This window comes from Lolium perenne, chromosome 4 (genome assembly GCF_019359855.2).
Source record: "Lolium perenne isolate Kyuss_39 chromosome 4, Kyuss_2.0, whole genome shotgun sequence".
Classification (NCBI taxonomy): Eukaryota; Viridiplantae; Streptophyta; class Magnoliopsida; order Poales; family Poaceae; genus Lolium; species Lolium perenne.
Window position 1 is genome coordinate 393,314,237 of NC_067247.2, and position 11,823 is coordinate 393,326,059.

The 11,823-nt window shown below is 46.4% G+C and overlaps 1 protein-coding gene across 1 annotated transcript; it reads right to left on the bottom strand.

The window, feature by feature from the left end:
* Positions 1-1,099: 1,099 nt before the first annotated feature.
* Positions 1,100-10,310, bottom strand: LOC127297534 (uncharacterized). Its single transcript, XM_051327861.2, has 12 exons — positions 9,790-10,310; positions 9,588-9,667; positions 8,950-9,143; positions 7,345-8,296; positions 6,974-7,101; positions 6,513-6,572; positions 6,366-6,416; positions 6,191-6,262; positions 5,634-5,778; positions 2,300-5,305; positions 2,103-2,221; positions 1,100-1,896 (listed from the first exon to the last, which is right to left on the bottom strand). Exons 1-12 carry the CDS (start codon positions 10,107-10,109, stop codon positions 1,423-1,425), a joined length of 5,601 nt encoding a protein of 1,866 aa, XP_051183821.1. The 5' UTR covers positions 10,110-10,310; the 3' UTR covers positions 1,100-1,422.
* Between the last annotated feature and the right edge of the window lie 1,513 nt (positions 10,311-11,823).

Consider the following 11,823-nt stretch of genomic DNA (forward strand, 5'->3'; position numbering starts at 1 on the left):
GAGGAGGACGAAGGTGAGGAGGAGGTCCAGGAGGAGCTGATCAACGCCGACACCAGCGTGACCACGACGACGACAAACAGGCGGACCGGTGGCACTCGTGGACCGAGGTAGAGGTCTTTGGAGGATGAATGTCTAATCGAGGCGTGGAAGCAAGTGAGATTTTTCCTCATCACCGGCGCCAACCAAACCGGAAGCAAGTACTACAAGCGCATCCTCGATTGCTTCAACGAGATGAAGAACTATGGTGACTACGTCAACATGGACATGAACCGGAACAAGGACGCCCTCTCTCACCGTTGGAACATGATCAAGGCGGCGTGTAGCAAGTTCCATGGCTACTATGAGAAGATTAAGAATCCAAGATCTTGATGGCCGACATGGAGAAGATGGACCCGTTGGCGAGGGCGTGGCACGAGATGTACCGCGAGCGCATCGGCCACGAGGTGATGGCGGTGCGAGCTGCGTCGGCGTCTCCCCCAGCACCCTCGACGTTCATGTCTCCGCCGGTACCGTCCACGTTCATCTCTCCGCTGGCACCGTCGACGTTCATGCCTCCTCCGGCGACCATGGATCATGTTGCAGCGATGAAGCTGTCGCCGGGGCTCGCTGCCGATGAGGAAGTCGTCGAGGTTGAGCCGCCCGTAACCTCATTCATCTGATCAGCTGGCTTGGAAGCCGTTTTTTTGCGCCGGAGACGGCGATTTGGTGGCCGTATGTTGGCCCAAACTTCATATTCGAAAATCTATTCGAATTTGGTGGCCGTGGCTCAAACTTTAAATTCGTAAACTTATTCAAATTTCTATGCTTTTGTTTGGATTTTCAAATTCAAATCATCTATGTGGCCGTCGTATGGGCGCGCCGGTGTGGGAGCAACTCCCCCAAATGGAGGATGTTGTGCCGGCGTCCCCCAATACGACAGTGCCGACGTCCCTGCCGGCAACTATTTGGGGGTCACCGGTGGAGATGCTCTAACTTTTTGAATAGAATTTTCATCATAATCACCTGCCTAACTTTGTGCACGCAGCACATCAGGTATCACCTTTTACCAGGCACTCAGTACCAGGAAGCTATCCTAAAGGGTACCATTCTGCCATCACCAGAAAAGAAAGCTAGGGCAGCCAGTTAGATATCACAGTTCACAATACATCAGGCAAATCGAGGCCACGATGAAATAGTTTTTGGTACAAATGCAGTTCCATTCGATTATGCCATGACCCAGCAGAGAAATCTACCTGGGGACAGACAGACACTCAGAAATGCTCCTACGCTACACATATATTACTCGGTACTCCTTACTACTACAATTGAATGGAGCCAAGAAGATCGTGTGCGCCCTAAGTTGACTACCACCGTGATTAGACTATACAAAAGTGGAGCAAAGAACCTCAAAATCATCTTCTTCTCTACCGTAGACACAAATTATTAACGGTGCAGGTAGTTACAGGAGGAACCCTTCCTGCAGTACCCGTTCTCGTGGAATTTACATGCCCCCCTCGGGGCTGTTCGTGATGTCCCGCCGCCAAGTGCATCTGACCTACTCCTAGAGTTGTTTGAGCTGAGAAGCCAGGACTCGCTGATCTGAGAGTACCTGTCACGGCGCTGGCTGCCTCGGTTGGCATTACCAGTGGACGCGTTCCAGCTCTTCGTGTTGTTCCCTAGCGCTCCTCCCGAATTAGCGGCATCAAATTCAGTGAATACTTCCCGCTTCACTGATGCTTCCTGAGAGGTTCTAACTGATGCTGCTGTTTGGTAATTGTAGTAAAAGTTTGGATTCTGGCTAGTGCTCCACGCGGCTTCCATGATTGGCCTCTCACTGGCTGATGGTTGCCAACCAAATAATCCTGTGTTCAAATCTACTGATGATGATACTGGCGCAGCAGTTGCTTTCGGTTTCTCCTACAGAAGCACAGAAAAATCAATGTCATATGGAAAGTCATGTACTCCCTCCGTTCCAAATTAGTTGACGCAGCCAAAATGAGTGAACCTACACACTGAAACGTGTCTAGATACTAGACCAAATCTGACTAAAGCTGTGTCAACTAATTTGGAATGGAGGGAATAGGAAGGCAAGTGTTGGCCAGATGTCTGGATAATATTACTACCTGCTCAGTCAATCCCCAATACTCCCCTGGTGTTGGACCTCTTTGGAAAAAATCAATCTCTCCTTGGGTAGCAGCTACCGCATTGATACCGTGAATGCTGCTCCCATCGGATTTAGCCCCTGGAAGAGAGAAATGGATGATTAAACAATACAGAAACAATGAAGGCATGCTAAACATTGACGTACTGACTAACTAACCAGATAAATGTTGGGGAGCAGGCGTCGGTGACAGCAATGACCACATATCATTGATTGGGTCATCTTGGACACCCCATAGCCCAGAATCAACAGCATCACCTTGATAGTAACCAGATTCACCCCAGGGAGATAATGCGATGGGGCTAGAGCATTGTGGTTCTTCCCCAGGTGAAGTGGTCATGAATTCTTCTATTGCTGCTATCGCATCCATGCACAAAGTCCCACGATTCCGTTCTATTAAAGACTCCAAGGCATCAGGCACCACGTTCTCTCTTGTGACAAGAGTAGACCCTTCATGCAATTCTTTCTGAACATCTGAGCCTTCACCTTCTAAATATGTCTTATTCAAGTTAAATACTGATCCCACAACACCAGACACATGTACTGACTCACAAGAGGGAGGCTCAATTACTATGTTCTCCCTTGTGACAGTAGTAGACTCCTCCCGCAATTCCTTGTGAATATTCGAGTGTTCACCTTTCAAACCTGCTCTCTCTAGGTTAAATACTGAGTCCAAGACATCGGAGACATCAATCGACTCAGCACAAGGAGCAGGATCAACCACCAATTTCTCACTTGTGACAAGAGTAGACTCACTGAACAGTTCCTTTTGAATAACTGAATCTTTATCTTTTAGATTTCTTCTTTCCAGATTAGATACTGATTGCAAAACATCAGACACATCTATTGACTCAGACCAAGAGACAGGTTCAACCACCATTTTCTCACTTGTGACAGGAGTGGACTCGCTAAACAATTCCTTTTGAATAACTGAATCTTCATCTTTCAGATCTCTTCGCTCCAGGTTAGATACTGATTGCAAAACATTGGAGACATCTATTGACTTGGAACAAGAGGTGGGTTCAGCCACCATTTTCTCAGTTGTGACAAGAGCAGCTTTGCTATACAGTTCTTCTTGGATATTTTCTTTTTGAATACTTGAATCTTGACCCTTAGAATCTCTTTTCTCTAGATTAGATACTGATTCCGGAACATCAAACACGTTAATCGTCTCAGCACAGGGAACAGGATCAGCTATCAATTTCTCACTCGCGACAAGACCAGACTCCTTGTACAATTCTTTTTGAATACTTGAATCTTGACCCTTAGAATCTCTTTTCTCTAGATTAGATACTGATTCCGGAACATCAGACACATTAAGCGTCTCAGCACAGGAAACAGGATCAGCTATCAATTTCTCCCTTGTGAGAAGAGTAGCCTCACTGTAACGCTCTTTTTGAGTATTTGAATCTTCACCATTCAAATCTGCTTTCTCAATGTTAGGTACTGAATCCGTGACCCCCATTTCCTCAGTTGGAGGACCAGATACTAATTCCGGAACATCAGGAGCATCTATCGCCTCAGCACAAGAAGTAGGATCAGCTACTGATTTCTCCATTGGGGCAAGAATAGGCTCTCTGTAGCATTCTTTTTGAGTATGCGAGTCTTCTCCAATTAAATCTGCTTTTTGTTGGTTAGATACTGAATCCGTAGCACGTTTTTCATCAATTGGAAGATCAGATTTTTGCGAAACAATATCAACTGGCAAGTGGTCAGGTATCTTAGCATCTAAAATTTCAAGTGGTAATGATGTTGGCCCTGATTGGTCCATAGATTTCTTACTCTCAGACTTCTGAGTTGCACTAGGGTATTCACGTTCAATATCTTGGTTATCAGGAGAAGAATCAGGGAACATCTTGGACTGAGGAGACTGGTTAACTGAAGCATTTGATGCATCAGCTTCACATATTTTTTGCTCGTTCTTTATCTCCCCCACCTTGCATGTTTCAGAAATGGCTGGAACTCTTTCAGAGTGGGTCAGCATGCCAGACGGCGAACTAGATCCTCTGTCTTCAACAGAACTTGCAGGAGCACAACTCTTAGCCTTTTCTGAAGTAATGGAAGAATGAAGTTCATCATGAAGGCTCGGATTGGTTGAACTCAAACAAGAGCTTTCATATTGACTTGAAGCAGTTCTGGACTCAGATGGGCTCAAAGCAAGTACAGGGCTGGGGATATCTCTCCTGGCTAGTTGAGTAGGTATAGTCCGTGAATGTTCCTGCCTCAAATCTAAATCCTTTAGAGAACCTTCTTGTAAACTACTTTTAGGATCATGCTGAACCAGTGACCGCGAGGCATGATGATTATTATGAGATTCTACACTATTCTGCCCGCTGCAACTTGCCTGTGTCGTGCTTGGACTCCACAGATCGCCCCGGCTGTGGCCATTATTCCATTCAGCAGAGCATCTTCCATGTACTCCATCATGTTTCAAGTCTGGCTGTGCATGTAGACTCCCAGAAGATGAAACAAAACCTGAATACTTGGCATGCTGCTGAATTCGACAATTATCATTGTCAGCATCCTTTGGTGGAACTGAGCTTGTTTTTAGAGAAAACCTGCCATCTGAAGCGTGCGCACTTCCCCTTTCTGGAATAGAAGACATATTATAACCAACTGGGGACAGCGTGCTATTCATATCCACGTTTGAGCTGTTTCTGTGCTGTGCAGAGCCTGCCAATGTTGTTTTACAACTTCTAACTAACGCAGCCTGACCAAAATCTTTTGGTTGTTTTGAAAGCACTTCTGTCAACAGCAATGATCTTTCTTCACTCTCAAAGATCAGCCATACTCTCAGGTCACGTGGGAAGTAAGCTGTCCATTTAGATAGCTGCAAAAGAGTAAATGGACCCTGGACATTTCCAGAAGGATCCTTGTAATGCCATACTTTCTCTGGCTCTATGTCACTTGATAGTTTTACTGGGGAAGATGAAAGGGGTGCAGCTTCTGAGATCCTGCTGCTTATATTCGTGCCAGATTTTGGAATATCCATACCATTTGTTGAATGGAAATTCTTGGAGTTTCTTACTGCTCCCAATTTCTGTGATGTACTCTGTTTAGATAGGTTTTTGGGATGGCGGATAGCATCAGCCATTTTCTTTGCAAAATTTTGCACTTTAATTGGTGAGAACCCCTTTGATCTTTTGCCATTTTCATTCTGTTCAACTGCACATAACCAAGAGAGATGCTATCAAACATTTAATTTGGTTAATGCAAAAACTCAGATTGCATTGGCCAGTTGTTGCGTTAGCTGAATTTAACTTTGCATTAAACAAACTGAGGAGAGATGTTCCAGTTAATTGAAAATATTGCAGTGAAAAAAAATTGAACGGATCAGAATAAACTATTGCAACATCTATAGATAGCTACTTCAGCATACCTAATGAATTTAAGCAGCTAATCCCTATCCATTGAATGACAGACCACTAGTTACATTTTAATACTTTATTAATTATAAGTAAATACAGAATTAATATTATAAGTAGATAAATACCAGCCGGTTTATCCTCCATTTCTTCAGCAGAATCATACTCTGGATCCATATGAGAATCAACATGTACTTCTAGAAGTTCATTCATTATGCGCGTTCTTTCCTCGGAAGTGTTCAGAAGCTCCAGCTTTTCCACATACTCTCGAAGTGTATGATACAGTTAAGGTTCACCAGATAGACAAATAGAGTTGCTTTAGGTTATCATGGTGTTGAATAAAAGCAGGGTGAACGAACATAACTTATGTGCACGTACAAGAAGATAACTAAAACAAAGCAATGAAACAAAAGGAGGGGAGCCCTAAGATTTCACAGCAATTCTAACTCGTTAAATAAATGATTATCCATGTGTGTTCAGATCAGCAATTCACACCAAAACTTATTTAACATATTTGTACACTACGATCTTTTTACGGCATATTTGTAAATCTCTGAGATTAAAAGATTAGCACTCGAGTTTAAAGACATTTCAGATCACCTAGAGCCAACAAAGAACATGAGCACCAGATTAAGTAAGAATGCAAAAGTAGCAACTTGTAGGCAGCTCGAGGCTCATTAGGATATTCCTTTTTGCGTCCTGTTTCACTTGCACGGTCTCGAAGATAGCCCAGCCTCTGCTTCTCATTTTCCAACCGCTGTTGAAATTTCAGGCAGTAGTATAAATCAGAAATTTTGGAAGAAGACAAATATTAATCAAGACTTGTACATGTAATTTTATTGCAGTAAGATTGTCCTTACATCATTAAATCTTACAGACTGGAAGATCGTGGCTTTCTCTTGAATATCACCCTGAATAGATAAAACAAAACAACAGCAGATCAGACCTGCACTTGACAAACCAGGAAATCAGTTGCTCATCAGGTGTTTAATCTAATAAAGCTGTACCACTTTTAGTCGGCTGATTAGATTATACTTCATGCTCTGCCTCAAGCGTCTGCACTCCTCCTACACATATAAATACAGATAATTCACTGAGACGGCAAAAGAAGGTGGCAAGGGAAAGTATTGACGTTTCGATTAGCAGCACAATAGTAATCCATTGAACCAGAATATTGAATTAGTCAGAGTGAATTTTTACATGTCTAAAAAAGAAAATTCACGTGCAACACTTACAAGTAAGCCCATTCTATACCTAGCTATTAATAATAAGCAAACCTGTGTCACCATCACGTATACAATGATGCAGACTAGGAGTAGAGTAACTATATGGACAGAAGACTTTGTGAACTCATAAAGTATGTAATGGTATTGCATATCCATTCATCTTTAAAGATAGACTCTAAAAAACTATCACGAGAGAGAGAGAGAGAGAGAGGGAGGGAGGGGAAGGGAGATGTATATCTGACCTCTGTAAAGTCCTGATTTGATATTGTATCCATCGTGATAATCTCCTTTTTGCTTAGATTTAATATCTCGAGTGCAAAATTTGTTGTTTTCTTCCCCGTGCTGTATTTTTCTGAAACCTTATGCGTCCCTGAACAACAAAAAAAATACGATTCAATTAAATCTGTGTAGATACTTCTACCTTTCGTAAGTAGATGACATTTTGGGTGTCAGCAGTCTTCAGTATTACAATATTATCAAAATGTTCTATATGAATAAATCTAAGGATACTATTTTCCTCTTACAGATCTACAGTTTGTTTATATAGTACTAGTCTAAAACATCGTTCATTTCCAGACAGAGGTAGTAGAAGTTACAGAGTTAAAAATCTTACCAACTACTTTTACAAGACGATACATATGTTGCTTCTGTCCAACATCGGTAATTTTTATCCTCACAAAACCCCCAGAAATTTTGTCTGGGAATGTGGGATCATCAAGAAGATCTTCCATCAAGCTGCGACGCATGTAAATTAAATTTATATTGTGCATATCAATTGCTGCGTAATCCTTGAGATTTGCCAGTGGTTCTCTTTCTATCTTTCTATGCATCCTCTTCTTCCTACCAGGACACGGTTTGTCTGTTATCTCACCATATCCACTGTCATCTATCTGAGCTGCATTAACATTGATGGTCTCATGGTTGCCATTATTTACAGTTGAAGCATCACTTGCAAGAAAATGCATCTCCAGAAGCCTCAACATCTCAAAATGAGCAACATGCGTTTTTCTGAACAAGCGGTGAAGCCTTGAATCACAGATAATTTGACTTTTCCTTCGAGGATTGCGGAGGTCATTCTTTTTTATGTATTCAAGCAAAATAGCCTGCACGTCAAACTGGGAAATAAAAGATTGGTCACCATCTCTCATGTGCCCCACAAACTCGAGTAACTCTGGTGAAGCCCATTTGGTATCCAACGACACCCCTTCACTTGGTTCTTTCTTGGGCAGACTTTCTGCATTTCCAGTTGCGATCTCTGCATTTTCAACTTTTACATTACAAACAGAATGTGCTTTTCGTCGTCTTTGACCCTTTTTCCTTGAAGCATTAGCACGCTTTCGTTTTCCTGAGGAGCAGTCGGAACCAGCACCCTCATCATAATTAGCATCATATAGATCATCAGATGATTCATCCTTTTCTTTGCTAGCGTACGTGATAGGAGCATTCCATCGACTCTTGGCATCAGTCAGTTCTTCCATTGTTAATGAAAGCTTCCCTTTCAGATCCAACCAATATAGCTTGAACAGGTATTCCCAGCTCAATCGATCATCAAAATCAACCTTAACCTGCAATAAACAGAAACATAAATGAAAAAGGAAGAGAGCCTATTGGAGAATGTAAGCAGCCAACGAAGCCCGAGAGGGAAGGGCGCCAACTAGCAGTTTGGTCATGGTTGCTATATTTCAGTAAGGATCATAATGGTAGCTGCACATGAGATCGTTGACCAGTAGCACTACACTCTTTGCTTGATATTGCTTATTTCTGCTGAGTAAGATATTTCGGAAGTGTAGAAAGATAACTTGGGATAGTTACATTGTATGTTGGCCAATTTAAAAAAAAGGGGTACACACTGGTAATCACATCGCAATTATGCAGTGACCGTGCTTCCGTACAGCCACTTGGAGTGACATGATCACTAAAGCCACTTTGGGGTGCAGAGTTACAATTTTTTGGAATGCTATGATGCCAGAAGATGAAATGGAAAGAACGAAGATAACAAAACTACTGTACGGACGCGAATCAATTAGCCTCTACAAAAACATGCCATACAAGTAAGAAGATGATAGAATAAATTTCGCAAACTCTCTCTACCAGGAGGAGAAACTACTCCTTTGAAGCTGGCATAAAAATGCCCAAGACCCGAAATTGAAGTGAACCCAATGTTTTTTTTATATACTAGCATGAAATGAAGGGCGATTTTATGGATTTGTGTGCATACCTTAGTCGTATCACCGCCTTCGTCTTTTGCCTCTACCAACACTATGGTCCCGTAGCAGGTGTCGCAGAAGCCCTTGTTCCCCCTGACGCTGAAGAACTTGCCGTGCTTGATGCAGACTTTGCAGACGGAGAAGGTGCAGGTGTAGCACATGTAGTGCACCGCGGCCTTCTCGCAGCTGCTGCATATGTGCCAGCCTGAAACGCGAAATGCGGGGGAGCAGCATCTGTTAGTAGGCGCAGGTGGACTGCTGTGCTTGGCTAATAAGATCTAACAGAGGCCAGCAAATGCGCGCATTGCTTAATCTCTATCGCGAAAACACTAGGCTGACTGAGCATTAATCGATTGTGAGTATGACGGTTTTTCATTGATAAACCCTTGTTGATGTAATGATGGTACTGGTTGATAAAGTGGTGTGTCTTCACTCGGATGAGACCAGGCATATCATCCTCATGCTCAATTAGCTCAGCACGCTGAATGCCCCCCCCTCGCAAGTATTCAGTAAATGCTCAGCTTGCTTGGCAGTTAGCGTGGGAGAAGCGAAGCCATCTGGCGGCATCTAACTGCGTGATTAAGCTCGGTAGCTAGCTAGCTAGCAGGGTGAAGAAGCAAGCAAATGAAGGAGGTTCGGGGGAGCTGACCGCAGTTCCACTTGCTGCGCCCCTGGAAGAAGGCGTCGTCCCGCTTGACGCAGGCCGGATGGTACACCTTGGGGCAGCCCCTGCAGGTAGAAGAGAGCGAAATCAGGTTTGTGAGCTTTGGGAACATCCATCCACCCATTGGTTGGTTGGTTGATTCATTCCCCTACGCACGCAGGTGGTAACTACCGACCGACCCACCCACCTCCGATCGCAGACGACGAGGTCTCCCCCGTCGAAGCAGATGAAGCAGACGACCTCCTCGTCGTCCTCCTCCTTCTTCTTCCTGGCGGCGGCGGCTGTTGGGGCCGCGGCGGCGGGGGCGGCCGCGGCGGCCTGGTTCCTGGGCGGCCTCCCCCTCCTCTTCTTCGGCGGCGGCGCTATTTGGGACGGAGGTGGAGCTGTAGCTGGGGGTGGGGCCGGGTCGGCGGCGGGCTGGGCGAGGACGGTGTCCCCCATCATCGATCCGAGGAAGTGCGAGTCGTCGTCCATCCCCGCGGGCGGGCCCGGCGGCCCGCCGTCCATGGATCGACGGCGCGCGCGCGCGGGGTCTAGGCTCCTCCGGCCGTCGCGCCTGGGAGCTCGGCCGAATCCGGAGGCGGAAGGTCCACCCACCGCCCGCCCCTATTGCTACGGAGGAGGCGCGTCGCGTGCTGGGATGGAGGAGAGAGGAAGACTAGGCTAGACTAGGAAATGGGAGAGGACTAGGAGGTGTGTGAAATGGGAATAATAATTTCCGGCTTTGGCCAGGGCTTTCGGCTTGCTGCTCTGGGTGCTGCGGTGGCGGGGCCCTCCATCCCCCAACCAATACCACGGTGAAGACGGAGGTGACGCGTCAGGCCAAGTGACGAAATGGCCCTCCAGCTTGTCCGGTATTGCGCGCGTATCCACGGCCGGTGCCGGGGACCGGGCCGTTGCCGGTCTGTGCTGGGTAGGTGAGGCGAGGTTAATGAAACCGGAGCGAGGCGCACGCGGGTGCGTGAATCGCGTGCCGCTGGCGGCATTTCCTTGGACCGCCACACCGCGGCGGAATCCTTTGACCCGCCCGCTTGATCGCTTCCAGGCTCGGAACTCGAACGGAAACCCTACTTGTTTAGCTGGGAAAGTAAAGATAGTCGAGTGGAAGCGACCGTCCCTGTCCCTCTTCGCTCTGATCAGGTCAGGTCAGCAGATTCCAGCCTGTTTTCCTTGCCGTCATGACACAAGCAGCACCGGTGCTGCTTAATTTAATGGAACCTACTACGTAGTTAAAGGAACCGAGCACACACAAAAATCGGACGGACGCGCCGTGTGTGTGGTCGGGTCAGCGGACGAGAGATTCCCGCGTTTCCGTTCCCGTGATACATGAGCACAGCCGGAGAGCACTAGTAGTAGTACTGCTTAAATCGTCCAAAGCAAAAGATTTTGGGTTACGCTACTGCGTAAGATGATGCTGGCGCGGAGACGTGCGGGTCTCGGGCTCACGCGCGTGCCGCGTGTCCTCCCGCGGGGCAGCGCCGACCGCACTCGCACTCGCGTCGCAGCCGTCATGGGCAAGCTAAGCTGGATGGCTTGCTAGCCTTTTTCAGTAGCGCGCGGGAGAAAACGACGGGATGGAACGGGGATGTGCGTGCAGGTGGTGCGAATGGCCAGTAAAGAGCGTTACGGACAGGGACGTGCCAAGCTGTTTCGGGGGGTTTTTTTTGCTGAAGATCACCCCGTTTCATCATTAGTCACGAGACATATGAACGATCAGAACGAGACATAATTAGGGCTCTTAATTAATACTGTATCTTTCAATGGCACAGCAAATACGCTATTCTACCTGCGTGCTTGGATCGTATCGAAAACCTCTGCCTCCAGGAGGCCAGGACGTGTACGAGGGAGAGCCATGCATGCGCGTCGGCGTGTTGTCTTTCGTCCCGGAGCTAGGTACTAACTAGCTAAGTAAGCGGCTAGTAAGTTGCAGTGTAACAGTGTTTAGCCGTTCCACAGTTCCAGCCCTGCTGACCCGATCCTGCCATCTGCTCGTGCTCTGCGACATGATGCAGCGTCGTGCAGCCGGTCCATGTCCACGAGTCGTAGAAGAAGAAGAAAATCGTCGAAACCTGCTGCCTCTCGCGCGCGAACAGTGCAGCACTCCTCTCGGTCGCTACCTGATGGCGCTGCTTGCCGTCATTCAGCCGGTCAGCGTCAGTACACTGAAGTACATCCCCGTCACGTGAGAGCCAGCCGCAGTTACGCGCACACGTCGTCCACT